This window comes from Echinops telfairi, unplaced genomic scaffold (genome assembly GCF_000313985.2).
Source record: "Echinops telfairi isolate 266 unplaced genomic scaffold, ASM31398v2 ScPeMD7_7467;HRSCAF=8505_0, whole genome shotgun sequence".
In the NCBI taxonomy this organism is placed as follows: domain Eukaryota; kingdom Metazoa; phylum Chordata; class Mammalia; order Afrosoricida; family Tenrecidae; genus Echinops; species Echinops telfairi.
In genome coordinates, this window is record NW_022111367.1 from 8,728,882 (window position 1) to 8,748,314 (window position 19,433).

Sequence of the window (19,433 nt, forward strand, 5' to 3'; positions counted from 1 at the left end):
AGAATGGAAATACAACATTCCCAAACTTACTGGTTGCAGCAAAAGCAGGACTCAGAAGGCGATGTGTCACAAAGGATGCCTGGGTTAAAGAAGAAGACATCAAACCAACAGCTGAGTTCTACAGCTTGGGGGACTACAGAAGGAAGAGCAAATGAAGTGCAAAGGGTCTGAGAGAAAGAAAGGAAGTGGAGCTCAGAGAATGAAAAACCCAAAGCAAACAGACAAAAACAGAACAGTAAAAAGTCAAGCTGACAAGCCTTTGGTGAGGCTGACAAAGAAAGAGCCAAGATGCAGATACCTAAAATTAGAAAGGAAATGAGTGGGAACCAACAATGTAAGCATGGAAAGAATTGTAAGGGAGTACGGTGAACACGTGTATACTTTAAAAAAAAAAAAAAAGGTAATGTCCAAGAAATGGACAAATTCCCCGAAACACATAAAACCCTGTATTCACTAAGGCAAAACTAAATCTCAGCAGAGCCATAACAACTGAAGTGACTGAGTCATTCATCAAACACACCCCAGCAGAGATGATTCCTGGACCAGATGGCTTCACTGGAAAATTTAAATCCTATTTAAATGTTTCCAAAAACCTAACTGAAGAGAGAATAGGTCCTGATACCAAAATCAGACAAAGATACCGCAAGAAAGCCACAGATGAAGCTCACTTATGTGAAGAGAATTGCCAAAAGCAGTCAACAGTATGAGGAAGCAGACATCTGAAAAACTAAGGGGATCAGAAACCACGAGGGAGAGGGATTCGTCCTAGGAATTCAAAGGTGGTTCAGTATTAGCAAATCAGTCAAGCCCACGATAGGCGACCAAAGGAATGGAGTCACCTGATCACCTGAAGTGAAACAGAAAAGGCATCTGACAAAATCCAATCCCTTTCCTAATGAAACAAGACACGAGCTAGGAAAGCCGGGGATTGCATTGACACAGTTTCTCTCAACACTGCTATTCAACCCCATGCTGGAAGTCCCCAACTGGGAGGAGGAAGTAAAACCATCTGTCGTCACAGAAGATTTAATTTTAAATATAGAACGCCCCACCCATTTCACAAGAAAGCTACTCTCATCAAGAAAGGCAAAATGGCTGGGTACGGGGCTCACATGCAAAACTCAGTTGGTTTTCCATGTATCAGCAATGAGCAAGCTGAAAAGGGAATTAAGGAACTATCACCATTGATCATAGCATCTAAAATAATAAAGTACCCTGAATAAATTTAAACAGGAACTCAAAAGCCTTGTTCATAGACAACTAGAAAATATAACCAGAAGTTACAGAAACTCCCCAATCTCCCGACCAAAAAAAAAAAACCACCCCCAAACATTTCATGTTTGTAGATCATAAGGCTTAATACATATAGTAAGATATCAATTCAACTCATAAAACGTTCAATGGCTGTGGCAGACATGGAAACATAGAATTCTCAAGTTGAGTACTTGTGTATCCAAACAATCGGGAGTGTAGAGAGAGAAGAAGGCCAGGCACTCTGGGCTGGGAAGGAAAATGTCCAAGGCATCTAAGACAGCCTGGGAAAAGCCTTGCTCATGTGACTATTGCATCATTTCCACTGGAGGGTGTGATGGGTAAGGAAGTAGGAATAGTTGTCCATCTTTTCTCTTACTGCTGGCCAAGGCATGTGCGTGCAGGTTGTGCTTCTGACCACTGGAATGAAGGACTTACACAGTAGGGGCAGGACAACTGAGCCACAGGAAATCACAGCAGGGGTGGGGTGGCAGAGGTACCAGTCACAGTGGCCAGGTGGGTCCTATGACAGAGAAATATCTGGGCACCTTTGTGTGGAGACCAAATGTGTCAGGGCAGGATGAGCCATCTGACTGGGTGGGTGGTGGGTGGGGAGGGAGCCGTGTTCTTTAGAATGAGAGGGGGAGTTTCATCAATTCTGTTTTGATCCTGCAATATCTAAGAAAAGAGAGCCGATACAAAGTTTAAAACTCTTATTTCTTTTCTGCTCTAACTTCTCCAGTGAATGCACTCCCAGAACATGTTAGCTGAGTCATTTGGTGAAGTCTAACTTAGGAGATCAATATATATGTTAATTGATTTATTGTATAGTTAACGCTGGCTTAGGAGAAGGGAATCCGTCTTGGGAAATATCAAAAGAACACAAACTCAGATTCTAAGGAGGTGCCCTTGGCAAGATGCCTCCTTCCAGAACACAAATCTGGACCAAAGGAATGCAAGGGCAGCCAGGTCTTTAGATGTAAACCCTGTGATGCACATTGCATTTCTGGATGGGAGGGCAGCAATTAGACTCTAAGTCAGCTAAGTAACAAAGACAAATGTACTGGTATCCTGGGTCATATGAACACTAGTTTGAAACCATCAGCAACTGCTCAGGAGAAAGACTGGGCTTCCTACTCCTGTAAACAGTTGCAGTCTCGGAAACCCACAGGGGGTCTCAGGGGGTCAGCAGTGACTCAATGGAGGTGACTTTGGTTGGGAATGAAAGCGGACTCTGGCACCTTGGAGGTTCATCCTGCTGACCTTCCCGAGCTGCCAATAGAGCATGCTGACTCACACCCTGCCTCTGTTACTGACCGCAGCGGCCAGTGGCCATTTAGTCTGGCTATGAGAGTGTGCGAAGAGGGACACTGAGAAGACTTTATAAGATCTAACGTAACATCACTGAGGTGTGCAGAGCCAAGAAGACACCTGGATGACTCTGTCCTACAAAATAGGAGCCTCGTAGTGACAGCATTATATTAATATCGAATATCATAATAAAATTAATTTTCCGGGGCTCCAACTGTGGTTATATTGGCAGCACACCAGTATAAACTTCATGTTTTCTTTCACAATCTAATTTTTGATTGTCATGATAGTTGGGCATTCTGTACACTTTAAACTCAAACAAAGAAAACTCACTGCCATTGAGTTGATTCTGACTCATAGTGACCTGATAGGATGGAGTTGAACTAACTGCCCCTGTGAGTTTCCAAGTCTGTAATCAGTATGTGAACAGAAAGCCTCATTTTGCCCTTGAGGAGAGCCTGGTGTGCTTGAACTGCTGGCGTTGTGATTAGCAGTCCAATGTATAACCCATACGATTCTAAAGTTACTTTCAAATTGTAAGGCATATATCAACCTTTAGAAAATTCAACAGACCTATCCAGCCCCACTCTTCCCTGAAGCTTACACTCCTCCATTGGCCTTTCTGATAGAGGTTGGAGTTGCTTGGATCACAGTGGTTTTGTTTTAAGCTACAAAAGACGGTGGCCTCTGGCCTTATATGTAAGCCTTCACTGTGCTAGAGTATTTATCGTCCACCTGCTAACTTATTTTGGTACCTAAGTCTTATGGACCATAAAGAAGGAGAAAGAAACATTTGTACATTCTTTTGTGGTGAGTGACATTGATAAAAATATTAGGTGACCAACCCCCAGGTCCTTTAGTGTGGCTCTTTAAAAAACATTTTTAAAAAAATTTCACATCACTTTATTGAGGACTTTAATCCATCCATCCATCGATGGTGTCAAGCACATTTGTACATATGTTCCCATCATTATTTTAAAAACATTTTCTTTCTACATGAGCCCTTGGTATCAGCTAATTTACCCTCCCCTCACTCCCTTGTGAAACTTTGCTAATTCAGAAATTATTATTTTTTTAATGTCTCTCCTCATCCACTTTTCTGATGTTCGTCCCCTTGGGAGGGGGTTAAATGTCAATCATTGTGATTGGTTCCCCATTTCTCCCCCCATCTACCCCTTTCCCCACTCCTGGTACCACTACTCTCATTATTGGTCCTGATGGGTTTATCTGACCTGGATGTTGCAATTCCAATATTGGACAAAACTAATCTCAAGATGCAAGCCATAACAAGAGATAAGGAGGGGCACTTATATAATGCTCAAGGGAACAGTAGACCAAGAATCCATGAGCATTATAAACATATATGTGCCCAACGAGAGACTGTGAAATTCATCAATCAACTGCTCCAAAAGAAGAAAAAAAAAATCACAGGCTCAACAATTAATAGTAGGTGACTTTAATACCCTGCTTTCCGACAAAGATAGATCCCAGGGAAAGAAGCTTAACAAGGAGACTACTGATCTAAACATTACAATTAGATGACAAGGCCTGATATATATTTTCAGAGCTCTCCACCCAAATGCAAAAGAATTCACATTCTTCTCAAGTCCACATGGCACATACTCAAAGACAGACCACATGCTGGGATACAAGTCGAATCTGTGTAAATTGAAGCACACAGAGATCATACAGACTTCCCTCTCCAACCATTATATTATAAGGCTAGATATCAACAAGAGAACGATTACGAAAACAAAGGCAAACAATTGGAGTATGAATAATTCTCTACTGCAAAAGGAGTGGGTACTGGCCTAGATCAGAGATGAAATTAAGAAGTTTCTAGAAACCAATGAGAATGAGATTATGACGTACCAAAACCTTTGGTACACAGCAAAGGCAGTTATCAGAGGAAGTTTGACAGCAATACATACACAGATGAAAAAGGAAAACAGACTTATGATTGATATGCTGGCACAAAACTTCCAGCAATTAGAGTAGAGTCAACAGGACAATTCTATTAAAGTAAAAGAAAGGAAATAATAAAAATCAGAGCTGAGATACAGAAGGGGGAAAACAAGAAAACCATGGAAAAAAATAATGCCGCTAAAAGTTGGTTCTTTGAAAGGATAAACAGAATCAACAGACCGCTTGCAAACCTAACCAAAGAAAGGAAGGAACAAATTTCAATAGCAAGAATAAGGGATGAAAGAGGGGACATTACAACAGACTCTAATGAAATCAAAAGGATAATTACACAGTCCTAAGAAGGATTGTACTTCAACGAATTCAACAACTTGGAAGACATGGATAAATTCTTGGAAAAACAATCCCTCCTTAGAATATCCCAGATGGACATCAAAAATCTCAACAGACCCGGGGCAATCGAAGAAACAGATAAAGTTATCAATGGATTACCAGCAAAACAAAAATCTCCCAGGCCAGATGGCTTCACAGGAGAATACTACCAAGCATTCAGGGAAGAACTGACACCAATCCTACACAAACTCTTCCAGAGCATAGAAAAGACGGCAAACTTCCAAACTCTTTCTATGAAGCTAGTATAACTCTGATACCTAAAGTGGGCAAGGATTCCACAAGGATCAAGAACAGACCAATATCCCTAATGAACATCGATACAAAAATCCTTAATAAAATACTGGTCAATAGAATACAAAAGTATGTAAAAGAAATAATTCATCATGACCAAGTGGGATTCATACTAGGGATGCAGGGATAGTTCAACACATGAAAGACCATTAGTATTCTTTGCCACATTGACATGAAAAATTATAAGAACCACATGATAATATTGATAGATGCAGAAATAGCATTCAACAATATCCAACACCCATTCCTGTTTTAAAAATTTGAGAAGATAGGAATGAAAGGAAAATTCCTCAATATAATAGTGTGGCTCTAATGAAGAGTTGAACCTCCCCTCCTCAAAAAAGCCAACGTGTTACAATGCTCTACGTATCATTCATGAGTGTCTCAGAAACAGAAAAGGAAATAAGAAGTATGCATAGTAGGAGTCTTCAAAAAGTTTGTGGATAAATGGAATGAGAAAATAATAGACTCATCCACAAGTTTTTTTCCCCAGCCCCCTTTTGTGTGTAGGTATATAAAACTGTGCTAGGATTATTTTTAAACCCATAAAATACCAATAACAAAATAAACATAATGGCCTTTGTGATTTAAACCAAACCAAACAGAATTAAAAAACCAAACTTGCTGCCACTGAGTTGACTCTTACTCATGGTGATCTCATGGGACAGCGCAGAACTGACCTTGTGGGTCTGCGAAACTGTAACTCTTCAGAGGAGGAGAAAGCCTCATCTTTCTCCTGTGGAGCAGCTGGGGGTTTAGAACCGCTGACTTTGTGTTTAACAGACCAATAACCCAGTACATCACCAGGGCTCCTGGGACACGATTTCACATGTACTAATTACTTAGGACTTGGGAGAAGGAGAGGCTTACTACTCCCATAAAGAGTTACAGATGCAGTTCCACCCCGCTCTATAGGGTTCAACCTGATGAACCGGAATCAACTTGATGACAGCAAGCTTGGTGTTTTGAGTTTAATTATCTAGGAAATCAAAATCCCTTAAAAAAAGATTTTTTATTGAAGTCTATAATATGCAAACACAAAGCAGATGTACCATACATGTATAGCTAGATGCGTGTCCACAATCTGAGCATATCCGTGTAGTGTGTACTTAGATCAAGGGCGATCTTGACAATAAATGGGGAACTCTTTCAGATGCCCAATGAAAACCAGTTTGGGATGGAGGAAGACACATAGGTGACCATCTTGAGACCTTGGGGTAGCCACCAAACGAAACTGATTGCCCCTAAAGTCGATTCTGACTCACAGCGACCCTACAGGACAGGGTAGAACTGCCCCGTGGATTTCCAAGACTGGAACTCTTTCCAGAGGCAGAAAGCCTCTTCTTCCTCCCTATGAGCCACCAGTGGGTTTGAACTATGGATCTCGCAGTTAGCAGCCCAAATTATAATCCAATACACCACCAGGGTTTCTTAGAATAGGAACAACAGATTTCTTAAAAGGACACAATATTGCTACCCAGCAAGGAAACGCTAACTGGGCTAGTTAAAAGTGAAGAATTTCTGTAATCAACAAACACCATTAACAGAGGGATACTTCAGGTACTTTTTCCAGATGCAGTCTTTGAAGGCAACTTACTGCTAATCATACTTTCTAACGAGCAGAGTCTTGATGTTTCTGACCAGGACCCTCCACTCATTCAAACCCACTGTCACTGAACTGATGCCGACTCAGGGAGATTTAAATCACTGAAACATCAAGTTACTATGGAGGGCTGGCTCAAGGCTAGCAGACAGCTTAGTGACAGAGAAAGATCTTCTAGGTGGGGGCCCCTGGGGCTCCTCGCCCTGTGACTTAACTGAAAGACATTGACGATCACCTGGTGAGACCCCAGGGTCTCCCTAAACTAGGCCTCACTGGTTGGGATATCTGGACACTCCCCAAGGTGCCCAGGCTTGGCCCTGCCCCGGCACCTGCGCTCACCTGGACGCTCACGCTGCCCTGGAGCTGGAGCTGGAGTTTGATCATATCCACCTCTGCGCAGCAGCACAGCTGCCGCAGCTCGGCCACCTTCTTGCTCATTTCGTCAATGGCCACCTCGATGGGGTTCAGGTCGGTGTGGTGCTGGTACATGACGGGGATCCGCTTCTTCACATATGGGAAGCAGTGTATGGCTGTGGAGGGGTGAGAGCCAGTGTCATTCCCCTGTCTGCACCGTGCAATAAACTTAGTACCATGCTCTAATTAAAGACTGACCCCACTGCTATCACTAATGGCTTTAATCGAGTGCTTCCTGTGGGCCTCGCACTGGGCTGAACATCCTACATGCACTATTTCCTCAATCCTTTTGGTACAATTAATTGTTAAGTTTCTTAGGCCCATTTGACGGATGAAGTACCCGGGGCCTACCAAAGTCACCACTAATATTTTGTGGAACCACAATATCGCCACATCTTTTATTATCATGCAACCATGTTTAAAGGCAAGTTGTGCCAAAGTACAGACAGTTGGGTCCCCGTGATGCCTTTAATATAAAAGCACATCTTTGAATTAGTCACTTATCATTTTCTGCTCCATTTTCAGGTCCTTATGAGCCCTCCCCTCCCGGGGAGCTGTGGTGAGAAGTGAATGAACTAGTAGGTATAGTGGCTTTGAAAACAGAAATATTAAACAACAACAACAAAAACTATTCCGAGAGATCACATAACAGACCGGGTCTAGAAAATGGTCCCATAAGTATATTCTCCAGAAAATTCATTTTCTTGCCCAGAGCCACTTCAGATGCTGTGCACAAAGTCTGCACAAATCTGAGACACCAGTGAACAATAACAAGTCATATAAAATGTTTCCACGCAAGTGTTTCAGGAATGAGAAATCTACAAGCGGTCACTCTAACAATAAAGTTGTTTTTAGATCCGTACAGCAACGAATGAAAAACCTTACCTTTTATTTAGAAAACCAATGGCTATTGTTGTTATGTATCACAATAAGCTATATGACCATATCATCGCTGAAGGATTAGTTTAAAAAGAGATGAAAACATCAGGTTCTAATTTGACTCTGATTTCACCTATCTTGTTGCTTTCCAGGACCTCTACAGAGGTGCGATGTGCTTGTGTAACACACATTTACCAGTAGACACGTAGGCAGCCTGGTGGCATAGTGGGTGGGGAGTCGGGCTGCTCCTCATGAGGTCACCAGCCACTCCACAGGAGGGAGACGACACGTTCACTCCTGTACAGTGTGACAGGCTCAGGAGTTCCCAGGGCAGTTCTGCCGCGGCCGAGTTGGAATCAACAGGCTGTCAGGGAGTGGTGAGTGAGCAGACATGCACGATTGCAAGGGGGCTTCAAAGAGGTGGTGGACATTTTCCATTCTCTTTCAGTTCCAGTTTTGCCTGCCACAAGCTTTTTGATGCCCTCCTCCCCCAGTGCCTCCGTCCACTCACGACCTTTTTGTTTTCATTTTATTCTGTGGTGGCTGCTGACAATAGATCCAGCAGCACTGGGTCAGGTACCCAGCGGCGATCGTTAACTATTTCCAGTTGTACCGCCATTCTCACTCCCTATTTGGGCTATTCTTCCCCAATTAATACAGATTCATTTCCCCCCAATGGGTGAAACGCACTTTAGATTTTTAACACGTAAAAGTACGATGGGCTTGCTTAAAGCTCGACCCGCTGCTGTGCGGAAAGTGGTGGTGGAGACTTTGCTCAGGAAGGACTTACGGCAGAACGCAAACCGCTGCCAGCTTCCCAGGAAGTGCAGGTTCCGGTGGGCCAATCACAGGTTGGAGCAGAACTGGAAAGAGTTCAGCCAGATGTGGCCTCCCTGGACACAAACTCGTCCCGTCCTCGCTAAGAGTTTCATCTACCAAAGTTCAAGCGTTCACATCTTATATTTCCTTGTGGTTTTCACAGACAGACTTATACGGTTTTTAATGAGCAGAACTGAGATTAATGAATCCTCCAAGAATTGTTTAGGGTCCTTTCACAATGTGCCCAGAAGCAGACATTTCTGCTTCCCCGGCAGGGAGGTGACAATCTATCTCCCGTGGAACTGCATTTGAGCAGCCTTGTAGAAGCACTTGATGGCGGAGTTCTGCTTCGCTGTCATTTGGAAGGGAGAAATGCCTGGCAATGCCAATAGCCCCGTCAAAACACATGCTGATTCCAGGTTACCTGACGGTCCCTGGCACAGGGGCTTGTGTGTTGGCTGCTCCCCAAAGGTCAGTGGTTCAACGCCACCTGCCTCTCCCCTGGAGAGAGGAAGCTCTCTTCCCATAAAGATGGACAGTCTCAGAAACCCTTGGGGCCAGTTCTACTCTGCCCTAGAGGTCGCTACGAGTCAGAATCAACTCACGGGCAGTTGGTTTGGTTTTTTATTGTGTGGCATCACCACTGCCTCAGAGAGAAAAACAAACTCCCTCACTGTGTAAAACGCTGAGTCTCTGCTCTGGGGACGTCTGGTGTAATCGCCGTTAAGGTAAAGGAGCAGACAATTAAATTAATACTCAGAGGGAACTCAGAGCCCACTCAGAGCCTACAAGGAACCCACCACCAGCCAGCCCCTTCCCACCTTCCTGGTTGGCTTCCACTCTGTCCCTCTCCCCCACTGCCCTCACGCTGTTCTAGCCACACTGGCCTCCTCTGTGTCCCTGGACACCTCGGGCGCACACACTCCCGGCCTGAAGTCTCTGTACTGCGGCTTGTTCTCCTTCCAGAGAGGGGCCTTCTTCGCCTCCCCACTCAGCATCACCTCCTTGCTGAGGCCCCTCCCACGGCCCATTGCCGGTCCCACAAGCTCCCCATCCCCGTCTCCTTTTGTCTCTGACTACGTGTGAGAAGGGCTTGAACCATTTCAAGGAGAAAAGGAACAAAGAGCTCTGTGGAATCTCTTCAGCCCCCAGGTCGGTTTGCCCACTGCGTCTCCTCTGGCTGGGGCAGAAAGCTGCAGAAGGGCAGAGAGACCTGCGTTTTGCTAAGAAACGACAGCCGAAGGCAGTGCTCAAAAGTTAGGTTGAATTACTGAACAGATTGTTGCCTGAATGAAAGAGCTAATGGGCCCTGGAAAATGGCAAGGTAGGGAACTGACTGAGCAGCCACTGCGTTAATCATAAAAGGCCCCCATTTGGAGGTGGGCAGTCCTTTAGGAAGGAGAATGGAGATAAGACGCCTGGTAAGTGTGGGTGACAGACTGTGTGTTCTGGCTAGATGGATAGGAAGGTGTCGGGGGCTGTAGGGCATTTCCAAGCCAAGTCACTGGCAAGCAATGAGCATCTGGTCCGGACTAGGAGGATGTGGGCACAGTGACTGGGAAGAGACATCCGGCCCCGGGAAGAAGGGAGAACAGAGATCAGATCGGGCAAGCTGATAAATTTAAACCTAGTATGCGGTGTTTGAAGGTTTCTACAATTGCAGCAAGCTGACTAAGTGAACCACCCCACAAAAGTGACACCAGCCAGGTTCTGGGTGGGACGGGCCAGGACTTTCCTATTTCTTGGAAGGCCAAGGGTCAGATGTGAATCAATGCAATGGGAGGAAGAACTGAAGGGATTAATAACCCAAGGGCAAACCTCAAGTTCAAAGTCTTTCTGAGACTATCCTACTCTGTGGATCTTTAACTAGAAGTTGATAGAGTTTACATGCTTTATTTTTAGTAGCACCCTTATAACCCCTTCTCTGAATTGTTATGATGCACAGGTAGCTAACCTTTACGTCACTTAAGATCTTCAGGACAAAGACTGCATCTTGTTTTGTTGTACCTTCACCCCCTTGCCTCAGCAATGGCCTCAAAGAGATGGAGCTCAATGATGGGTGTTGTCTCCCATAGCTGCTGCCCAGTTGGCCCTCGGTGGCCCCGTGTACAAAGTGACTGCCCTGGTCTACAGATTTTTCACTGGCAGATAGTTTGGAAATGGACTGCCAGGCCTTTCTTCCTAGTCTAAGACATCTGGAAGCTCCACAGTTATGGCTCAGCATCACAGCAATAAGCAAGTCTCTCCTGACAGAGGAGTGGCTGCATTTGGCTGGTCATCAAACCAGGGTCTCTGACACGGACAGAGAGAATTCAACCCCTGAAGCACAGCTCCCAGCAGAATGAAGCACAGCCCTGGTTACAGTTTCCAGAGCTATATAGTAGAGACAGGTGGCTATCCTAATTCTCATTATATATATGAGGAAGCTAAGGCCCTGAGAGGCTACTGTCAAGGTCACACAGAGGGCTTGGGCCTGGTCCGTGAGACTCTCTGCACTGCCCCTTCCAGGTCCTGTGGCTGACTCCCTAGGCCAGCAGCATGTGTGCCTGCTTTGGTCAGTCGAATGGATCCTGATTCTTTGAACTCTTCTGTGCTGGCACACGCAGAGTTTCATCCAAATTTGGTAAATTACACTAATGAAAATGTGACTAGAAAAAGCAGCCAGTGGTAAGGCTTATGAAGCTATATGCTAATTTAACAGAAAAGTAAACACAATCCAGACCTTGACTCAGTAGTGAACTGATTTTAAGAGGTTCTTAAACCGAGTGTGCCCTAGGATTGCCTGAAAGCTTGTTAAAACACAAAGGCTGGGCCCCACCCACAGAGCTGAAGACTCCAGTAAGTCTGGGGCTGGGCCCGAGATTTGTCTAACAAGTTCCGGGCTGATGCTGATGCTGCCAGTCCTGGGACAGCCCACTGATAAAGGCTGACTTAAGGAATCAACCATCAAGGCATCACAGCTGCAGAGATAACGCACTGATAAGTTCCATAACATGATTCCACCTAGAAATGTCGTTATCTTTAGCACAGCTTTGCCACAGCGGTATGCATTAGAATTAGAATATGAAACCAATTAGGGATGAGGAGGGTTCCTGTTTGCGAGGTTAGTGCTATTTATGCTTTACAAATGTTGTCTTATTATTCTGAAAACTGGAGCAGGGTCTCTTTAATTTTTCTTCTTACCTTTTAAATTTACATTTTTGTCTCAATCCCCTTACCAAACCAAACCAAACCCTCACAGAGTTGATTCTGACTCAGAGCAGCCCTATAGGACAGGGTAGAACTGCCCCGCGAGTGTCAGACTGGAACTCTTCATGAGAGTAGAAAGCCTCGTCTCTCTCCCTCAGAACGGATGGTGCTTTCAAACTGCTGACCTTGCAGTTAGCACCTCAAGTCATAACCATACACCACCAGGGCTTCACAATCTCCTCACAAGGAAGGGTGAAATCTTCCCTGGGATATGCTGTTCTAATGTAGTTTATAATTACATATATACACATACCTACATTATATATATATATACACATATGTATATATACATGTATTGTATGGGTTATTTTGTTATTGAGATATAACTTACCCCTTTATATATGTTTATTTGTGTGTGTATACACACACACATGCATGTATACATTATGTATTATATATACATATAGATATATTCTATACACATGTGTACACATACATATATGTATGTGTACATGCACATGTGAGTAAATTGCAACTAAAAAAAGCAAATATATACACATACACATAATATGTGTATATACACACATGCATATATATATGTATAAAATGTAGGAATTATTTCCTCTTTTATTGAGATTTATTGAGATTTTATTCAGTTAGTGTGAATTCAATATCAAGAGCTCAGCCTAGCCCACAATCCAGCACCTTGCCAATGCCCCTGAAGCAATGGAGGCTGAGAGCGGTCCACTGCAGGCTACTCTCATTTACATTGCTGGCCCTGTCCTCAGAGTAGGTGGGTCAGCCTTCCTCAAGAAGGTAAAAAAAAAAAAAAGAAGGTAAAAATCACTCCCAGAAGATTCTACACTTGTTTGGAACTGGAAAAACACACTTCTGAGAATAGCTTCTCCATGATTACACAGTGACAGAGGGACCAATGAAAACCTCTGAGGCTTCCTGGTCTGGCAGGAGCTGAGCTGAGGTTGGCCAGCCTCCATCAGCAATGAGGTGGGAGGGCCTCGCCTAAGGTTGTCCGCAGGCACACCAAACTCAAGGTCATTGAGTCAATTCTGCCCCACAGCGACCCCTGGGGGTTTCCAAGACTGCAGATCTTTGCAAGAATCAAAAGCCCCAGCCTCATCTTTCTTTCACGCAGCAGCTTGTGGGTTTGAACTGCTGAGCTGACCTTGTGGTGAACAGCTCCCCTGTAATCCCCTACACCCCCGGGGCTTCCACACAAGCGCACGAGCCATGCAGGCCCCACTAGGCCTAAAATCAACCCACTGGGCCAGGTTATATAGCCTGAGCCACACCGATGAGCCGGACGGTCGCTCTTCTGTGCAGGGTTGTGCGCAGGGATCCTTCACCCGTGCGCCATGGCCCGATACACCAAGCTCACTGCCATCGAGCTGGCTCCGCCTCATAGCGACCCTCTGGCCCTCTAGAGAGAGCTCCATAAAGCTTTCTACAAAGTGCTCGAATTTCTGTGCGAAAGCTTTCTAGGGGAAGAGGGTCTGTTAACCTGATTCTTCAAAGAGGAACCATATAAGATACAATTTTAACTGGGCGGGTGCTTAGAGAACAGTAACAACTAGAGTATGAAAAAGCAAGCGCTAGGTAGACGGGAAGCAGAAGTGGGCAGGTGTGGCGGAGAGAAAGGCGCGCGTGCGTACCAGTGAGCACTGTGCGCCGCTTGCACTGCTCCGCCACCCCGCCCTGCCGCTTTCCCGCCTGCGTGAAGGGCATCTCAAACATGAAGCGCCGGATGTTGTGCGATCTCTCGAAGTCCGTCTTCCTCTCCTGCAGTTCTTTTTCATCAAAGAACGGGGTCACGTGAGTCACCTGGATATACGCATATTTGGAATCCAGATCCTTAGGGTTGACCTGCAGGCGAATAAGCGACACTGAGGATGGATGCTGTTTTAGGAAAACTTTCAAACCTGCAGAAGGGGTGCAACATTTTACAGAGCTTTTCGGGGGAGGCGGGGAGAGGTAGAGGGAACACCCATATAACCGGCTACTGAGATTCAACAGTTTTATTATTTTGCTATCTCTGTTTCAAATACAATACCCAAACCAAACCAAACTCACTGCCAGCGAGGCAATTCTGACTTTTCGCTACCCAACAGAATAAAGTAGATCTGCCCCTTGTGGGTTGTAGGGACTATAAATCTGTATGTGAGCAGAAAGCCTGGCGGTGAGTAACCCACACCACCACCAGGGCTCCCAGAAGAGACACAGTGGAGCTGAATAATGTGCGGTAGGAAGTACGCCGGTTAAAGTCGCCTCGGAAAGATGGCCCAGCCACATGCGCCATTCCTGGTCCCTTTGCTGGTAAAGGTAAAGGAGGACCCGGGAGAGAACCGGAGACAAAGTGCATTCGAGATTTCAACGACTTTTCAGAAGACAGAGGCGCCCAGAAGTGGGGTCCCTGACCCGGCAGCGTGGGAAAGTGAAAAACCATGCCCAAAGACAGTACCAATGAGACGTGCACAGGTTCACTCAGAAGCCCGAGAGGACCGGCATTTCCAGTTTTTGGGATGACGGCTGCAATGTGTAGGGATTGACTCCAGGACAGTAAGCTGTTTCGTTTAAGGACGAGTGACAGAGTGAGGCATGGGGCTGAACACACGGTGAGTGGCTGAGAGTGTCTGTCTGGGGGGTGCCCAGGCCCAGCCCCAGGCCCTGTCCCTTAGGAGTGAGCTAGAGAAATGGGCTGGGATAAGCTGCGCAGAAATCAAGGGGCAGGGATGAAGCAGACACAGTCTGGGTGAGAGGCTGCAGGCTTGACGTGGGGCCACCAGCCCCTTCTTGCCTGCATCTGGAACGCACCAGTCCGATACTTGCCCCTTTTTTTGTCCCCTCCCTAGCGCTCTGTGCATTTGGACAGTATGAGAATGTCTCCTTTTCTGGAGAAAAAGCAGAGCCCCCAGGAAACTACTTGCGCTCGTGGGAACCCCAAAGGCAGGCTGAGGAAAGCAAGGGCGCTCTAAAGGAGCGCTCTCAATCCGAGTGCTTGAGAAAGGCAGGGTGCCACATGCGCGCACGTGGCGGAAGGCTGACCCCAGGAGCATTTGCAAGGCAGGGAAAAGGCGCTCTATCTTTGCCGGTGTTTCCTGTGGTCATGGACGCCCAGCTTCCTGAGGATCTGCTGAAGACAGGAGGCCATGTGGATGGCCAGGGCCAGTGTGGAGGCTCAGAAAGGGCTTCCTGAGAACATGCACTGAGAGGGAAGCCTCACCAAGCATAAAGTCGATCTCCCTCCCACCAATGTGCTGGCTGGTTCCTTCCTGAGTCTGTCTCTCTGCCTGTCCATCTGTTCTTCTGTATAAACATCTCACAAACAACCAGTCATACAGAATATGACTGTGGGGTGGGGGTGGGGGGAGTACCATGAGTCAGACCACTGTCCAAGAAAATTATATTAGACAACATCTAAGAGGTATCAAAGCCCACGGATGGCGAGTCGATTCCAACTCACAGTGATCCTGTAGGCCTGAACAGAACGGTCCCCACAGAGTTTATAAGCCGGTAAATCTCTAGTGAAGAAGACGGCTGACTGTCTCCAGGGGAGAGATTGGTGGGTTCAAACTGCTGACTTTGGTTAGCAGTCAATGCTTTAATGCATACACTACCAACCTCCTTAACCAGGTAAGGATGACTTTATTCAAATGCTATTGCAAGCGGGAAGAGACCTGACCTAAGTGTGAACTCAATTCTGCTGAAACCAAAGGAAGCATGGCTTTTAAAACATATCTGTCTTGGAAGAAGCACCTCCCGACTGCCCCTCCGAGGCCAGGGCGGTGAAACGAGGTCTTCAGTGCTTGGGACATGGTGTCAGGAGAGACCAGTCCCTCAAGGAACTGGATTGACACAGTGGCTGCAGCAATGGGCTCACACATAAGAACCCTGGTGAGGATGGCGCAGGACCGGGCAGGGTTTCGTTCTGTTCCGCACAGGGTCGCTATGGGTTGGAACTGACCCGGTAGCATTTAACAACAATAACTCCCACAAAGATTTACAGGCTGGAAAACCCACAGGAGCAGTTCTTCCCTGTCCCACAGGGTTAAAGTGAGTCAGAACTGACTCGATGACCGAGTTTTCAGGGATTTTTGCTTGGTTTGGATGCACACGAGTGGATAGTACAGGACCAGTCACACGTAATCAATAACAAATTATGGAATCTCTATCGCACTTATCCAAACACGATCGTACCTTGCCAGAATCCTGTATCATTTTGACATTTTCGGAACCAAATTTATCCGAGTAGAGTTTAAGGAGTCTTTGCGAAATTTCTGATAGAGGCGTGAGCTTGGGTTCTTTGTAAATATACTCCTTTCCATCTTCATCTTCAAAGAACCCCTGTGACACAAAGCACCATGAGCGCTGTGCTCCCACGGGAGCCCAAGGCTGTCCACCCGGGAAGTGTCCTTTGGTTAGGAGGGCAAACGAACAAACGAACAAACAAAGCAGGGTGACTCTAAAACAAAACCCTACATTCGCAGGCTCTCCTGATGGGAAGGACAACGACAATAAGGTGATGTGTGGGCGCAGTGATTAAGAACACAAACCGTCACACACATCCCACAACATTGCCATTAAGTGTGGCGTGAGATGGAGCACTTGAGATTCAAGGCTGTGTTCTCTCGGTCAAGTCAAGTATGGGATTCAACCTGTTTCACATTCCCAAGAAGGAGAACCCTCCAACAACACAAGCCACAGTTGCCTGCAGGAGGGGTCTCAGAGATGACCCTCACTCTCCTCCTGACTGTTTCCATGTACATCGGAGTGTTTAGACAGACAGACAGAAGTGAGTAGTCTGGAGAGCTTGCAGCAGAAGCTACGCCAACTCCTGATTTGTCTGACTTATTAGAAAAGTATTAAAGGTCTGGATGGAGCACAATATCAGCCAATATCACCAGTCACCACTTGCTTTAGCACCAATCTTGTTTGAATGCAACAAGGCTTAGAGTGACATGGGAAGTGAAAAAGGTTGAACATTTAAAAATCCAGGCCAGGGTTAATATTTGGAATAAATAATAAAAAACCTTTCACCTAAATTAAAAGAGACAAAATGGTGCAAAAAACCAGAGTGGATATTAAAAAAGGAAAAAGACAAGCTAACGTGAAAAAAAAACACAACAAAAAACACCCACATCAAACTAGGAGTTTAGATGCAGTAATTTCACTACATTACTTGCTTTTTAAAGCATTTACTGTAATTACCTCCACATCTGTTTCACTGTCTGTAAACTGGTATTGCTATAAAGTTATAAGAGACAATAACAGAATAAATTGAAGTTATATAGTACTCACAGAAAACCACAAATGGATCATAATTGCTACCATTTAATAATGTTAGATATTTGTAGGTTAACATCAAGTTAAATTAAAACGAACCCTTTCAGATGGGCATATTACAAGGATAAATGTGCTGACAGAGACGTTATACTCTGAAAAGGTAACAGAGGAACAGGCACAACGGAAACCAGAAAGTCTTAATTTTGGTTTAAAGCATGCAGTACAGATGTATAAGGAAGTGGATGATTGTTTTTTCTGTAAATGGAATAAAATGTTATTTGTTTGTTTGGGAGTCTGTAATGACAAGACGGAATATGCATACAGATTTGAAAAAGAAACTTACAAACTACATAGAGAGACCAAAGATGCGGCTAAGGATGTTTTATGGAGGGAGAACTTACCGCAGCCTTAAGAAAGTAATAAAGAAAAGACAGAAGGAAGGAAGAAAAGGAAAAAGAAGCAGAAACGTTTACTGAGGAAAGCAGGAACCATACTCAGTATAATACAGTCATCAGATTAGCATTCACAGGCATTAAAACCAAAACATTTAACAAATCTAACTGGAGAAGGGAGGCAGGGGCTCTGGAAGCCTCCAGAGGGAAGCCTGCTTACCTGCCCAAAGAAGGCCACTCGGAAGTAGGTGCCCAGGAGTCTGCGGCCCGAGTGCATGACCTCGGTCACCTTGCTGTAGGCACGGTGCAGTGTGTCGTACAGATGGGCCAGCCTCTGGAAAGCAGAACAAAGCCCATGTCTTCCTGCGTGCCAAAGGGGGCAAGCCATTGTAAAACAGCAGTCCCGTGACGGCACCAAACTCCCTCCTTCACGCTCATTCTGACACCTGGCAACCCACCCGGACAGGCGAACTGCCTGTGCCTTCCAGAGACGGTAAATCTTGTTGGGAGTAGAAAGCCTTCTTTCTCTTGCAGAATGGCTGGTGGTTTCAAACTGCTGGCCTTGTGTCTCAACATGTAATATATTAGGCCACCAAGCCTCCTTTCAATGTGACAGAAATGCCACGAGTAAAACATCAATATCTTTTTGACTGTATACTCTGCAGTGGTTTATCCCCCGCCCCCCTTCAACCCCAGAGATGGTAAATAGATCTATGTAATGAAACACTTGCCATTTCAACAGGTTTTCACATTCACTGAATTATGTAATTCAGAGCCATTAATTATGCTCTTCCTGTTGTTCAAGCATCACCACTGCCCATCTTCTAGACCCCATGACCCTATCAAAGACTCTGACTGTGCCCGGCGCAGCGAGTCCCCGTCTCTCTCCTGCCACCTGGTAACCACTAATGCACGTTGGTTGTTATAGTCTTGCATGGTCCAGATTCTTCAGAGAAGGGGGTAGTGGTTATGCGTTGGGCTGGAACCCAAAAGGTCCACAATTTGAAACCATCAGCTACTCCACGGGAAAGTAAAGCATTGCATCTCCAAAAGCCCAAACTGACAGGGGGTTCTACCCTGCCCTTTAGGTCGCCATGAGTCAGCACTGACTTCATGGCCGAGGAGTGTATGCCCCACATACATGCCTTCATCGATTCATGGACACTGAGTCTGTTTCCACCTTCTGACTAGTGTGCATATGCCGCAGGGAGTGATGGCATACGAGCTGCAGTGGTGCTTTAGAATGGTAATAGTTGTTATTCAAAGGTGCAGCCTGCGTGAGGACCCATTGAGCCCGGATGGTAGGAGGTTAAGGTTTTCCACCCGATGATAAACACTTTCTGCTTTAAGGTAGCACGACGTGTCAGACATGGAAAGGCCTTCTGCCGACATCTTGGGACTGCTTTTATGACAATGCCCACTTGGCATTCCGAGTTGTACTGGGCTACCTTGCCAGGCCAGGGGCGATGGAAGAGACCACTGGTTTCCCAGGCAAGTGGAGCGTGGTGGAGAGCTGAGGGAATGGACACTTGACTACAAAGCTCTGCCCCTGAACAGGTTTCCACATCAAGGTGCTATACAGTGAACCCTCGCCACTTCGTGCTTCGACTTCCGCGGCTTCACTCTATTGCGGTTTTTGCGTAACAGCGCATGCTCTGTCATTACTGCCA

The 19,433-nt window shown here is 45.6% G+C and overlaps 1 protein-coding gene across 1 annotated transcript in view; it reads right to left on the reverse strand.

Annotated features, from left to right (window-relative positions):
- DOCK9 (dedicator of cytokinesis 9) overlaps positions 1 to 19,433 on the reverse strand; it is a 215,185-nt gene that overhangs the window by 4,856 nt on the left and 190,896 nt on the right. The window contains exons 47-52 of the mRNA XM_045283765.1: positions 17,984 to 18,097; positions 17,773 to 17,778; positions 17,297 to 17,332; positions 16,286 to 16,432; positions 13,744 to 13,954; positions 7,112 to 7,302 (exon numbers count right to left, since the gene is read on the reverse strand). Of these exons, the coding sequence (XP_045139700.1) occupies positions 7,112 to 7,302; positions 13,744 to 13,954; positions 16,286 to 16,432; positions 17,297 to 17,332; positions 17,773 to 17,778; positions 17,984 to 18,097 (705 nt within the window). The remainder of the gene's footprint in view (positions 1 to 7,111; positions 7,303 to 13,743; positions 13,955 to 16,285; positions 16,433 to 17,296; positions 17,333 to 17,772; positions 17,779 to 17,983; positions 18,098 to 19,433) is intronic.